This window comes from Tachypleus tridentatus, chromosome 11 (genome assembly GCF_004210375.1).
Source record: "Tachypleus tridentatus isolate NWPU-2018 chromosome 11, ASM421037v1, whole genome shotgun sequence".
NCBI classification, from domain to species: domain Eukaryota; kingdom Metazoa; phylum Arthropoda; class Merostomata; order Xiphosura; family Limulidae; genus Tachypleus; species Tachypleus tridentatus.
The window spans coordinates 61,524,410-61,540,288 of NC_134835.1; the positions used below are offsets into that span (position 1 = coordinate 61,524,410).

The window sequence follows — 15,879 nt, forward strand, 5'->3', positions numbered from 1 at the left end:
ATTAACCCAAAAATTGGCAGTGGGTGATAGTGGCTAGCTAACTTCCCTTGAGTCTTTCACTGCTAAATTAGGAATAGGGAGTGCTAATGACACTCGTGAAGCTTTACTCGAAAGTTAAACCAACTTAGGCATTACTGAACATACACATCCTAGTATTTCAAACCACTTCTTTATTTGTGGTGAAATTGTTTTTATGTATATATTACATTACATTAGCGTCCAGGCATCATCCAAAGAGATAAATTATTACCATCTGGAATTATATAACAAAAAGTAAAATTTGCAATAGATGAAAATAAGCAGTATTGACACTTATTCAAACTATACATAAAAGATTAACAAGAATTAATTATTTATGAATTTCGTTTGACTAGTTTTCTAAAATAAAAGACAATGGATAAAAATTCAGCAACATTAAGCTTAATCTACATCTTTGTATAATACCCACAGATTTTTGAAGTTGTTTCCCACATATTTTAGTTTATAATATGCCTACTAGAGGACACCAGTGTATATGTTTTGGACGGAGGATATCATACAAGTCAGTATATATTTAGTTGCGGATGGAGTTACCGGCGCAGATGTTTATCTTATGAGACGGCTCGAGAGGATGAGGCGTCAATGTAAAAGCAGTGTGCTGTGACGTCACGAATATGGTTGTTTACAAAAGGTGGCAAATTCTCAAAGCTGTCGTAAATAGTGATACTTGGTAAGATTTAAAGTGCAATCTTTACTATCTTAGCTTTTGTTTTCTTTTGAAAACTAATTAGAACATATATTTTTCGCTTAAATATTTGTAGTTTTACAAATATAACAGGAGGTTGGTGAAGTCAGGTTGACTGAAGATGATTTGTCAGATATTATTTGTTACAAGTATAAGATTGAACATGAAGCAGCTACTAATTTATATGACCTACTTTATTGTTTTTATTTTTATTACCTATTATTATTCTTGTTCAGTTTTTATTTTATAATATTTTAAAAGTATAAGTGATTTTGCTTTGGTACTGAATATAAAACTATAAACACATGCACATTCCCATGTGATCAAAATATTTCACCCTCATTCAAAGAATGAAACTTCTAATAGTATTGAAATAATTAGAACTCAAAATCGATAAGTTTAAACTTTAGAGTATATAAATATCTATGTTTAAGAAAATATAATTGCTTTATTTTGACAGGTAACATTAATATTCTCATATATTGAAATGAGAGTTAAATAGCTTTGTAACATTCTGTGAAGAATTTCCCTTACACAATGCCAAAAAGAAAGTTTGATTCTGATGGTGACAGTGATAACCTGTCAGTACCACTTCCAATCCAAACATTTTTTTGGAGACAAACCAGGTAACTTATTTGGATGATCTTTTTTTCCAATTAAATTATTTGAAAAACTTACAAATATTGTAGTTATGTATTTCTTGTTTACTTTTAAGGTTTACAATAATAATATTACATATTATCTATATCCTTTTTACATTATCAGTATTAGAGAAAAATGAGTTTCATATTTGTTTTGAGTGTATACAAGTTGAGAATACTTTATGTATATTATTATGAGCAGAAAGAAAAATGATCATGAATGCTTCCCAGCAATACACAATATAAACTTGGTTTCCAGCTGTTGTTTTTTATCTTTGTGATAAATAAAATGATAATAAAACAGAATCACATTTGAAAAATAGACTAAATTATATTTGTGTGATTAAAAGTCAAATTTAACTCATTATAGTTAATAAGAAAGAAGACATTCATATTAAACATACTCATGGAAATTAGTATTAAAGGGGGACAGAGGTGGATGCTATTCACTCACAGTTTTTGGGAAATGACATTTTTCATACTTTACCTGTACTGGTTTCTGTCTTGAAGAGTAGTTTTGGAAAGTTTCAATTTTGCGATTTTATCTCTGTGTTGGGTGATATTATACTGCCCACATATTATTTACTGTAGGAGTTTAACCCTGATGGAGACTATATATGTAAGAGAAAATTCATAACAATTTGATAATCATCTATGAGATTCACTATTAATAAAATAATAGCTTTGGAAATTTTTTTCAAAACCATTGACTTAGCTTGAAAAGACCAATAGGTTTTTCTTAGAAAATACATAATAATCTGTATATTTCTGATTTTGAGGAAAGGTTCAAATCATCAAACATAGTTATTATGAGTGTATTCAACAAATTTCACACACTCTTTAAGTTTTTTGCTTCTATCTGTTTTGTCTTTAAAATGCTAAACATAAAGTATGAAAAATAATAAGTCTGTTTGAAATAACAGAAAAATAACTATAAATAACATTTGTTTTTTGTTAGGATCTTTTTAAAATGCTCATTTAAAAAATACTTCAGAATTTTAGGTTAGACTTTCAAATTAATCTAATGAAAATAACATTAAATTCTATGTAACTTTTTGAACTAAAAGAAGTGAGATTGATGTAATATATATGTATATATACAATTTTCTTTTCATATAATATACAAGTGCAATGCTTAGTCACTTAAAAGCAACTGCATAATCTTGCACAGAAAGATATTCTGAAATTGTTTTCAGAAGTTTTCTATTCCAGAGTTAACAAATAACATAACCTTGTTTAGTTTTTATTTGTTAATTAATGTATTTATTTCAATTACCTGATAGTTGTCCAGTGTGCTATTTTATACAGAGTAACAGTAAATTCTGAAAGTGAGCATTTATTTTTTTACTGTATCTTTATAGTCCATTTCTTAGACCCAAGACTGGTAAAGTTCAAGAGGCATCATGTATGGTGAGTATAATAGTATAACGATTTTTCAGGATTTCTCCATTAATATAAATGAAAAAATAACAGTTGTTGAATAAATTATTAAAGCTTAAAATTGTTTTAATTCAAACTTAAGCCTTTTTAATATTTCAGTAAAATGTAACAGTTTCTTAAATAGGCAAGAAAGGTTCCATTTGCCAGGTATTTCTTTATTTGTCTCATAATTTCATATATAAACTAAAGAGCTATTAAGACTTGCTATATGAACACAGGTAACTACTACAAACTTAAATAACTTGTCTTGATCCTTTCTTTTTTGGGTCACAAGTTTTTAACTGTTGCTGTTAACTCTGTCAGTGATTGTTAACTGAGAGTGTTGAGCATTCTAGAATTATACTCAAATATGTGAAATGTTTATATATGAATACATTATATATGAATACCACTAAAGATGAAGAATACAATGATATCTAACTAAAATATACATTATACTCTGAGCTACAACTTTCAATTCATACAGTTTGGGAAGTATTACTTTCAATATTTTGAATGTTTCTTCAGATAGAAACTACAATCTTTTTAAATAAAGTTACTTTCAGACCAATATAGACTCCACTGGCTTCCCTAAAACGTTTTTTCAAAATTATGTATATTCTAATTTACTTGTGTGTCCCTGACTTTGTTGGTTATGCTGTCTTTATCAACATATGAATTACAGAAAAAATGTAAAACCATCACAACCAGTATTTCAATGAGTTACACCATTTACTACTTGGATTTGGTCATTGTTTTATGTAGAAAGTGAGTGATTTCTTTCAGTTTCATTTTGTTAATTCCTTATGGTGTTAATTTTACAAAAAAAAAGCAAAAACAAAACTTAATCAATTTGCTGGATCTTGTAAAACAAACTGGTAATTTTGTATAGAAGTATTTAATTCTATTTTTTTAATAATTAATTTGTGCAAATAAAAAATTTAATTTTCTGACAATTTGAAAATAATATTAAGAGTCTGATTGCAGACTTAGGAAAACATTGTCCATTTGAAATAATATAAGAAGTGTTGTGAGAAATTTCTATGCAGTTTAATGTTTTCTTTTGGGGTTACTGACCATTACATTGTTAAGCAGGGGGTTCTTTAGAATGGTCATCACTGAAAAGGTGTGTAGATTGTTAAATTTTTTTAATAGGGTTGTGCTCATTGCCCTAACAAACTCTCACTTTAAACATATCACACTTGTCAGTGATTTGAGATATTTAGCAATTTTCTATAAATGTATTTGTCTGTTAACTCTTTTAGCTTAAACATTTCTCCTCATAGTTATTTATTCATATAACCATATTGTAGGTGAATTAAACTATAAAGAAACACTTAAGGAAGAATTAATTTGAAAATTTTACACTGACAGATACATACTGGAAAAGTATATTCATCATTCTGTATTTATTATTCATAGTAATTTTTTAATCCATAACTTTTCTCCTGAGTTTTTTTTTTTTTTACAGGAACAAAGGGAAGCATGCAAGGTAGGAAAATATTTTTCTGATATAAATTTACTTTATATCAGCATGTGATTTCAATAACTCATTGAAATAGATTATTTCTTGCTAGTTATTTGTTCTTGTAAATAAGACATATACAATGCATAAAACAAATCATAAAAATTATTTTTATGAGTTTCAGCCGTTACTTTGACATAACAATAACCTTTTTAAACAAATACAAGAATATATTTACTTTATTATTTAAATGTTTCATTTAATTATTTTTCATTAATAAATTTGATTTCATAAGTTCATTACATTACCAAATTCACTTTGTTATATGAGGAAATGGATTTTATTTTAAACTACATTTATCAAAAGTAACAAAGAACAACTTTCACCACTTGTGTTGGTGGTGTGTAGAACCAAATATCATTTCTCAACATGACACTTATTAAACATGATGAATTTCTTCCATAATTTTATGAGCTTCCTTGAACAAGCTCAGCTAAATGCAGGTGTGATGTTATAAATTTTATTACCTGAGAACATCAGTTGTCTAAACATTTTGTCCATACATCCTTGAGTGGACCAAAAATATGTAAGTCAGGATTATTTGTAGGATGAAAGGACAGCCTATCCAGATTACTCAGTTTTTAGTAGTTATTTATGCAATGCTTGAAGTGGGGTGGGATTAGCATTCCACTTGTTTTCAAAAGGGCCTAAAATTATCCTGCTATCTCTTACTAGACTATAAGCTTCTCAGAAGAGAAAAAATGAATAGAAAATACAATAAATATTTATGGTGGTAATGGAATGGGGAGATAAACTTTTTTGTTTGACTCACTTGGTATGAGTGAGTTCATAACCACAATGTAACCATCAGAATTTTATCTGTTTTTATTTAATTTTATTGTTTTATTGCCCTTTGAACCATGCCTGACTAATAATCTCATCATACAAGTTGTTAGTCACTTGATGAATGTGTAGCTCACATTACTTTATCCAGTTAAGTGTATGAGCTGTTCATGAATATATTTCATGAAGAATTTTTATTATTACTGTTGTTTTACATTATCTTACCTAATAGGTTTCTAATTTTTACATTTTATTTACGTTTGTAATAATAAATAAAAACGTAGTCCCACAGTTTTCACAAACCATCCTGCTTCCTTTCCCCCTATTCAAGCACTGTATAGATGAGCAGTATAATGCTGAGCCATGATACACATTAAAACAACTAAACTCCAAACTTTTAACTTAACAATATATCTGTGACTCAAAATGTTAAAAAAAACTCATAAAGAAAAAACAATACCTGTAATAATATATTATCATAAAATCTATTTAATGATACAACAGTCATAAACCCTGGTGAATTGCAACTTGCAAAACTTGTAAATTACAAATGTCACCACTTTTCAGGCAGTATCAAATCCATGTTTTCAAGTTTCTGGCTAATGCAGTTTTTATTAGTTCTTTTATTTCGTAGCAGGGAATGAGATTACACCATAGCACAAGATAATAATTGGCTGTTGACAAAAAGACTTATCAATCTATTTACATGGAATGACAGACCAATATATAGACAGTCTTAGCAAAATGATTTTTTGAGACAATACACACCTCTTTACACAGAAAGGTAGCTTCTCTGTGCATCTGCCATAGAAATTTGCATACTACTAGCCTTTAAGCAACTTCCACCTAAACTCATGAGATTTCTTATGAAAAGCACTATTACTTAATGACGTTATGCAGCAAAAGCCTTTCAATAGGAGGGTGACACAGACTTCCTGTGCACTTGTTCCCTCTGTGATTTTTCACTTGTTTTCTTCAACTTATCATTCCACAATGCCTTTGTGAAGCTTGTGGATAATCCTTGTTCATTTCTTTCCTCCACTTTGGCTATTCTACATCTGTCATTTTGTTTTCACTTACCTTTTTGTTCTTGTAGGTTGTTGGGTATAGATACTCTACTATTTCCAGTTCATCTTCTTTCTTTCATTCTTTCTTCAAATTCTTCACCAAGTTCTTTACATTGCCCCAGATTTTGGTGATATTCCTGATTTAATTGAAATATGGCCCTGAGACTGCCTGTCATCAACCTGCACTTCTGTATGTTGTTTCCACAATATTTTCAACTTTGTATTTTGTCTTCCCCTTCTTTTGATTCCCATCTTCCTCTTCTTCCTGCCATCAGACTAATTGAAGTGATATTTCATCTTGTTGGACCCTATGAGTATCCAACTGACTGTTACAGGTTGAGCTGCTGTGATCACTTTCTTTCATTACATAAGGGTTTTTTATACACTTTACCCTCAGATTTCTTTCTAGTTGCCTTCTCTTTCTCCATTCTGTCTTCATCTTGTTTTCTGTCCCCTATCATTTGCTTCTCTGTCCATTGGGTCTGTGTTTATTACTACTTTCACTAATTCCTCACTTCTCCATATTTTATTCACTGAGGTTGTGTGTGTGTGTGTGTGGGGGGTATTTTTCAACTCCAGCCTGCCTTGCAGTTACTGGGAGTTGTGCTTGTTTTACTTATTCTGCATGTTAAATTGACTATTTGATGACCATGATGTCATGGGAACTGCTTATCCTTTTGTATAATACATATATGTGCCTTCTCTGTTGGTACTTGGGTGTCAAGAGTTATGCCTCACTGGATTATTTGACCTCAGTGGTTCTCCTGCTTATTCCTCCATTCTAGTAGTTGTATAGGTGGCTGGACCAATCCAATATCACCCTCTGTGTTCTTTTACTTTCACCCACACTGCTTATACACCTTTTCATCTATGCTTCTCCCTCTTGTCAGGGAGAATCCCTGAATTTAAATTTTGCAACTGTTGTAAACTCTTTCTTTGTTAGACTGAAGATGACATAAGAAGGTCAAAATGTTGTTCTTTGTTTTATTATTAAAAGTGTTAATACCCATACAAATCTCTATATCGAATGATATACACACATAACATGTTCAGTGCATGCAATACAAATCAGTGCACTGTCAAGTGGAACAGTAGACCTACATATAGCCTGAAATTGGCTGAACGTGTCAAAGGTCAAATGCATATGTAAGAAGAGTGGTTCAAGAAACATGAGTACTATATGTGGTTGAATCAAGATGTGATAAATATAGTGCAAGATATACTTTGTGCATGAAGGAATTCGATATTCAATGGGAGAAGTGGTTTTAAAAACAGTGCTACTGGTATGATGTATGTGCATTTGTGTTTGACAAGTGGCAGATTATGTTTATTGGGAAGAATAGTCTTCTTTCTTAATAATGTTATTCAAACTAACTTCACTTGTCCACTCCCAGTTGACATGACCACTTATACATGTACCTCACAGTAATCACCAATACCATTTGTATCAAGGTTGGATTTTTTAAAATCTGAAAGCCTGTGGACATTGAAAGTTGTTAAGTCACACTACCTGTTCACCTCATGTTCCAATGGTAATTCACTTTTCACTGAAATGTTCTCAGACTCAATAGTTGCAAAATAGTTTTCATGTGGGGAGAGGACATTTGTTTACTTGTATAATTTTAGGATAGTAGCACATCTGAATGAGTCTATTCTCAATAAGAAAACAAATGGCCAAAATGGATATGTCTTGCTCTTTGATGAAAGCCTAAATCACAAAAAGAGAAAAACAAAACAAAAAAAAAACAGATGGATGTCCATGCACAGATTTAGGAAGATGGTAAAGTTTGTATCAGATTCTTGGTGTATAATTAACAATAATAAATGTAATAATTGTAATACTACTACTAATATATATTTACAATTGCTTTCAGACAGTCATAATGATATGTAAAGGGTTACAGATAAAAGGTTAATTAGAATATAACTTCTGTGTTACTTTCTTTTACTAACAATACACCTTCAGTCGTTATGGAAATATTTAAACTTGCAAAAATAAAGAAGTTCTCAGGAAGTGTAATCAGCTTATTTGTGGAATTCTTTGTAACTATGATCATTTATTCCTATAAATGTGAGTAAATATAATCAAACAAAAGACAAAATGGCAAAATTAGTATTAGAAGTCTATGTTAAACAAAATTTCATATTAACATATGTCTAAAGTTAACAGCTTAAGAATTATAACACAAAAACACAATATTCTTTAAAGTTTTTGCACTGTTATCACAAACAGTCACTTACGTATATGATAAAAAGTAAAATTTATGATAATACAAGAGGGGTAATCAGTAAAGCACATACATTCACAACGTAGCATTTAAAAAAAAAATTTTAATTTCCACTAGTTTGAGAATTGTGAAGTTTTCTCTCTAGGCATCATCTCCTTTTTGTAATTTATTTATGATCCTTTTTGTGGATTCTGTTTCAGTTTTCTTCCCATGGCAACCATATATACTAGCTTTGCAAGATTTCTAAACAACTGTTGTTGCATAGTTAGAAGGACAGAAAAACTTTGATAGTCGTGAGACATTTTATTGTTTTTGAGTATTATTATTCTATGTTCTTTTGAACATTATTCAGTGCAATTAATTTTTAAAAGCACCTGAAACACAAACATAGGTAACTTTTAAAGTTTGTTAATGTTAGGATAGGTAAAATAAATAATAGTAATATATCACCAGGCATGCTTGAAAGCAGAGTGTAATTTGATAGTGTAATGTGAGCAGCATATTTACTAAGTGATATAAAACATAATGGCATGGATGGAGGTCAAACATGATTCCCAGTGACGTTGAAATTTGACTTTTCTCTTCCAAAAACTAACCATATTTAATTTGGGTCATGGTTCATATGTGTATAAAATCCATCTAGCTATATTTAGAAACCTTGCTAACCAGTACATACTCACACAAACACCCAGGGGTGAAAATATAAACTCTATCCACCTACAGTAGAAATGTAATTAATCCAATAAGATTAAATTACCATTCAATGATTATTACTCATCTTGTATATGGACACCAGTTAATAACCAGTCTTTTAATTTTCTTTTTTTATCTGTGTAATGATACTTATATTCCATAAATTCCTGAAAAGTTGGTTCATTAAGTATCGTATTTTATACTCTCTTACTCTTGTTTTGTAGTTATTATTATATTTTTGAATTTCATTGCATTTTCTAATGTTGTAGTATTACACATGATTTCATTGATACCAAGTCAATACTTTAGTTCAGGTGCCTCCAAACTATGGCATGCAGGCCACTTCTTTCTGATGTCTTCAGTTTATGTGGCTCATCAATAGTTTATTAAAGTAATAATATTTTTTAATATTATAAAAACAAAAAATAAAACATAATTGAGCAAAAGCCAAACTAGTTGCAATATGGCCTGCCAACAGTTCATTAATGTAATAAAATAATATAATAATATCATTTTTTATGATATAAAAATAAAAAAAAACATAACTGAGTAAAAGCCAACCTAGGTCTGATGCACTTTTCTATTTGCTGGAACATGTCATATTGCTTAGTACTGCATCATCTCACTTATCAGTTCCAGTGCCCTGAAGCAGTGTTTCTTCCAATGCCTACCCCATGTACCTCAGTGTGTGCCAGTGAATTCTGCTGTTTACTTTATCTTCAAGTTCATAGCTATTCCTAGTTATTATGTAAGGACAAAAGATGAAAAGAAAACTTGACTCTGAATGTTGTTTTTAAAAAACAGTGGAGTGTGGACTAATTTGTTATTGAATCGCATAACAAAGTGTTGTACTTAATATGCAATGAGACTGTCACAGTGCTAAAAGAATACAACATTTGTAGGTATTACCAAACCAAGCACTCATCAAACTATTCTCAGTTCATGGGAAAGTTACATTCAGATGAATTCAAAACCTTGAAATGTAACTTATCATCACAACAGTTTGTATTTAAGAGGAAGAAAGCCAAAATTGAAGCTGCAACAAGAGAAATTTCCAAGTGGCACACCTGTTAGCCAAGCAAGAAAAAACACTTTCCAGTGGTGAGCTAATTATGTATGATTGAAGCATCTGAAGAAATGTGTCCAGAAAAGTAGACTTATTTAAGACTATTAGCCTTTCGGTGAATACCGTTGCTTGTAGAATCAAGGACATTGGAATCAATATTGTGCCTCAGCTGAAAGACAAGGCCAAAAAGTTTGAGTAGTTTTTCAATGTGCTCGACGAGTCTACAGGTGTATCTCACCTTTTCAATTGCTGTTGTTTATTTGCGAGATGAGGACATTTTCAAAAAGGTTGAAAAATCACTAACTCAGTACAACCTGGAATAGAAACAGCTGAAGTGTGTTACAACAGATAGTGGTAGAAATATGTGTGGTGCAGGAAAAGGTTTAGTTGGGCAGTTTTACAAAGCTGTTGAAAATGTGGGTTGTTTTAAGCTTATGGTTCTTCACTGCATTATTCATCAGCAGGTACTGTGTGAAAAATATTTGGATCTATCATGTGTCATAAAATCTGACACTCTCATAGACTCAATCATCATCAGTTCCATGAATTTTTGGCAGAAATAGAAGCAACATATCTCACCTTGCCCTACCACACTTCAGTTTGATGTCTAGCTGTGGGAAGGTTATGCCACAATTTTTTGAGTTTAGAACTGAGATTGAAATTTTCTTAAATGAAAAGAACGACCTTCATCTGTTACTCAGAAACAGTGAATGGCTTTGGAAATCAGCTTTTTTGTGTAGGTTTGACATGTACCTGAATTAATTCAATGTTGGAAGACAAGATGAAACCAAGCTTATCTGCAATACTACACCAAAATTAAAGCATTTCAGCAAAAACTAATTCTTTTTGATGAGGAGTTGCTTCACACACTTTCCATACTGTGGAAAGTTCAAACAAGAAGTGGGATCCCCATTCCCACACAGGTTTGCACAAGATATACTTTCTGATTTGAAACTACATTTTAAGGAGCATTTCGTTTAATCTTGATGTGAGTGTAACAGAAGTAAGGATCATCCAAAATCCTTTGATTATGTTATTGATGAACTGCCACCTCAAATTCAAACAGAAGTGATTGATCTGCAGTTTAATGACATGATGAAGGACAAATACAAAAAAGGGAAACTGATAGAGTTCTATAAATGCCTTCCAAGTGATCAATACGTTCATCTAAAAACTTTGCTGCTGAATTCATTTCAGTTTTTCACACTACCTATTTCTGTGAAAAGACATTTTGAAAGATGAAGTACATGATATCTAGTTACAGATCAGCCTTATCTGATGAGCATTTGCAATTACCTTTAATGATAGGGAGCACTAATTTTGAACCTGAATTAAGTGTAATTTTGTCAGAAAAGTACCGGTTTCGTGCTTCTCACTAATTCTAAAAAAAAGATTGTGCATCTTAAATATTTCCAATATGTGCTCTTATGAGAAATAAATTAGTGATGTATTCTGTTCATGTATGCATCATCACTTAATTTTACCATGACCTCTTTGGCTTGTGAAGCCTAAAAAAGTTCTACCTCCTGGCCCTTATCTAAAAAACATTTGGAGACTCCTGCTTTAATTTATTGAAATATCCTGTAAAATTTCTTTCTGGTTTTGTTTGTTTTTTGAATTTCATGCAAAGCTACACGAGGGCTATCTGTGCTAGCTGTTCCTAATTTAGCAGCCTAAGGCTAGAGGGAAGGCAGCTAGTCATCACACCCACCACCAGCTCTTGGACTTCTTTTTTACTGATGAAGAGTGAAATTGACTGTCAAATATATATGCTCCCATGGCTGAAAGGGTGAGCATGTTTGGTGTGATGGGAATTTGAACCCTCAACCCTCGGATTACGAGTCAAGTGCCTTAACCACCTGGCCATGCCAAGCCACATTTCTTTCTATTTTCCGTTCCAACATGATATACAGTTGAAGCTGTATCATCTGAAATGTATATCACAATATCATTAACACACAAATTAGACAGCAGAACCTTGTGAAAAATCACATTTTATTGTTATTGGATCTTTTATTATTTCTACAGTTATTACAACTTTATTACTCAAATAATTCACAAACCAGTTATATAACTTCCTTTTGCTAATAATGATGATAATGGTGGTCGTGGTATTGATCATTTTGAAGAAGCTGGTACTGATTAATGTAAATAACTAAATTGATCATGGTTGTAAGTACCAAGGGTTTTTTGTGTTCTTTTGCACAAGCAAAAATTTTATATTACAGATTATCTTTCATGGGGCATGAAACTTTCAACAACATGATGTGCCACTGTGAGTTGTCTATTGAAGGACTAAACATAAATAAAATTGTTGTAGCTCTCACTGGATAATCCCAATGTAATTCTAGAACTGAAGTGACTTGTTGATGAGGAACTACTGACACAGAATGACAAGTCTCTTTTAGATGTTGACAGTTTTGGTGTACACATACCTCATGTTGCTTTTATGGATGGTACTGCTTCTTAAACATGGCCTGTTCAGAAAATTTGGATGACTCTCTTCAGATCTTTCAAAGGTTCACCAGCTAGAAGAATGGACTATACATTAGTGACTGGATCATATGTTTATCTTCTTAAGTTTTGTTCCCATAGGTGACTGGAAAATGGCAGAGCATGCCATATAAATATGACCAAATATTTTTCAGTATGTTACAACAGTGAGGGAAAACAATTGACAAATCCTAAGACTGATTTGTATGATAGTGTTGCTTTGTGTCTTCAAGATAAATTGATCATTCTAAAATTGTCGTCCTTCTTATGCATTGCTAAATTGATATCACCATTTTTGTTGATTTATCAAATGAACAATCCTATGATACCATTTGTTGTACAGGATATTTTCATCATGGCAGACCCGGCATTAGTGCTTAGCTTGTAATCTGAAGATTGCATGTTCAAATCCCCCATCACACAAAACTTGCTTGTCCTTTCAGCTGTGGGGGTATTGTAATGTGATGAATAATTCCACTATTTGTTCGTAAAAGAGTAGCCCAAGAGTTGGTGGTGAGTGGTGATGATTAGCTGCCTTTCTTCCAGTCTTACACTGCTGAATTAAGGTAGCTCTCATCTACCTTTGTGCAAAATTTAAAACAACAAACAACCATCATGGTAATGAGCATACTGAAATGTTTTATGAAACTGAAAGTGTTGGGCAGTATTACTATTATAAAGCTTCAGTGACTTGCAGAATGAAGAGAACCATAGTTTATACAAGAAAATGGATCTTTGATCTGCAGAACAAGAGCTCAGCAAACTTCTTCCATCAAAAACATAGGCCATCAGTGATATTAAACGTCATGGAACTGAGAAACATCCTGTGATTTTATGGTGTAACTTGCTAATGAAATGCTGGAAAGATCTCCATTTAAGTATCTACTGGCCAGATATATCACATGCTTTGATCCCAGGTTCATGACAGTGTGACAAGGATGAAATAAAACTGCTTGATTTACTGGGAAAGACTAGGAGATTGCACAGAGGATGAACAGCACATGATGACATAGTGGCCCAGTTTGAAGAATTCATTTTTGTAGATGTAATGCACAATTAATCAGATTTTCAATAATTTTTTACACACAACAAGAAATGAAAATTGGATGAATTTTTGTCCAAGTTTCAGTCTAAAAGATATCCATATCAACAAAGTCTAGTGTTGTAAAAGATTTGCTTCTAATTTCACTTGGACAAGCAAATGTAACCAAAGGATTTTCTATCAGAAAGGAAATTGAAGTGGAAAATTTACATGAACCATTCCTCATTTCACAGAGTTTATTCTGTAACCATAATAATGCTACTGCTGGAGTCGTTAACACTAACATCAACAGCTCGCTTCTCGCTTATAAGCATCTGCAGGCAAAAGATATGTGAGTGACTTTTATCAAGAAATAATCAAAAGAAAATGCACAGATTGGTTAAAAGAGAAAGACTGTGATGGATGAAACAGACAACAAGAAAAAGAAAAGACTTATGCTTTGCATAAGTTGGTTTAAGTATGCTGAAAAGGCTGAAGCATCAAGAAAATTTCCCTTCGTTACCCAATTCAACAGCATTAGGTACACTGCTAAAGAAACAAAACAAGAAGCTCATAGAGTTAAAAGACCAGTTAGATGAAAAATTAAAATAACGTGAAGAATAAACATATTTACATATATTTCATTATGCATATGCGTAATGTTTCTTTCAAATTAAAAAAAATCTATACATGCATTTGTCACTCTTTACCATGCTGTTTAAAAATATAAAAGCAAAACCTGTGCATATGTCTTACTTGTTTCTTTAATTGTGCATAATAATATAAGCTCATTGATATAAGTAGTAAATGTAGTTTTCATGTTATAATCCTACCTACTTAACTAATTACTCCATAAAAATAGTACACATTGTCCTGTAAAAATGATATGTTGGTGTGAAAAGTCCTAGAAAAAAATATTCTGAAAGAGTATGAACCCTGATTATACTCATAACATGCTAATGTTCCTGATCACACAATGTAGCTTTTGAGGTAGCCTGGTGTGGGATTAGTGTTGGAACAACCAATATTAAATCCTTACACACATGTGGATTGTAGAGATCATTATCATACTGCAGACCAAACGACAAATTCCTAAAGAGTATACTCAAGATAAGGTGCAGTCTTCCATGTGTGTGCTTCAGTATGGAGCCTCTGCTATTGGGTGTCACTATATATATGTAATAATATGTTTTCTTTGTGGAAGTTAACATTTGTCTCACCTGAAGATGTGTTTCTTATAGATACTTACCTCATCATACACATTCCCATATATCATATTCATTTCTGGTGGATATTTCTTACATGCTTTACCAAAGTATGAAGGTTAAAAATTGCCTTTTTCTCTCTTCCAATCTGGTTGAAGAGTGCACCCTGGAAGAGATAAGATGTAGTCTCCCATGAGTGTGCCTCTATGGAGCTACTACCATCAGAAGTCACACTCCATTTGGATGCTTTTCAAAAGGAGCTCATCCAGGCAACTTTCATATTGATCTCTCCACCATATCAATGTGGGATTCTACCTTTTTGTGTAAAGAGGTGTGTATTGCTTCAAAAGTCAACATCTTTCTTACCTGGAAGTGCATTTCCAATAGACATCTTTTCACATACTTCCCACCCTTCCTCCCCACTTTTGGTACAACTTAATGTTCCTTGCCTCATCACAGAATGAAGATCATGAGTGCAAAACCATATAGAGAGTTATTGTACAGGAAGGCTGTGTTGTTTTCTTATTGATGGAGGGATTTTGCTGCATAATAATGTCATTATGGAGTGGCACAGCTCCAAAGAAATCTTGTGAGTTACCTGAAAGCTAGTGGCATGCAAATCTCAAAGGCAGACAAAAAAGAGGATAGATTTTAGTTTTAGAGGTGAGCATCTGTTGAAAATACACTTTCAGTAAGGCAATCTTAACTTATATGCCAACTAACTCATTTATGTGACTACTTCTATCATGTCAAAAACCTCAGTGCCACTTGTCAGTAATTTTCTCATTCTAAGAGGGCTATTACAGTTAATTAAAAAGTGATTTGAGCAGTAACATGAATAAACAAAACTTAAGAAACAACTAAAATGAACAACAGAAGAAACATAAAATTTAAATATAATAATAATTTACAAAACATGCAGGAATACTACCTTAACTTTCTCCCTTTGTTTCACAGAAGTAAAGTTAATCACATAAATTCCAATTGGTACGCACACTTTGTTGTTGCTTTTTT

The 15,879-nt window shown here is 31.9% G+C and overlaps 1 protein-coding gene across 1 annotated transcript in view; it reads left to right on the top strand.

The window, feature by feature from the left end:
• Positions 1–555: 555 nt before the first annotated feature.
• Positions 556–15,879, top strand: part of unc80 (unc80, NALCN channel complex subunit) — a 148,975-nt gene continuing 133,651 nt past the window's right edge. The window contains exons 1-4 of the mRNA XM_076467475.1: positions 556–709; positions 1,185–1,350; positions 2,727–2,775; positions 4,256–4,276. Of these exons, the coding sequence (XP_076323590.1) occupies positions 1,262–1,350; positions 2,727–2,775; positions 4,256–4,276 (159 nt within the window). The 5' untranslated portion in view covers positions 556–709; positions 1,185–1,261. The remainder of the gene's footprint in view (positions 710–1,184; positions 1,351–2,726; positions 2,776–4,255; positions 4,277–15,879) is intronic.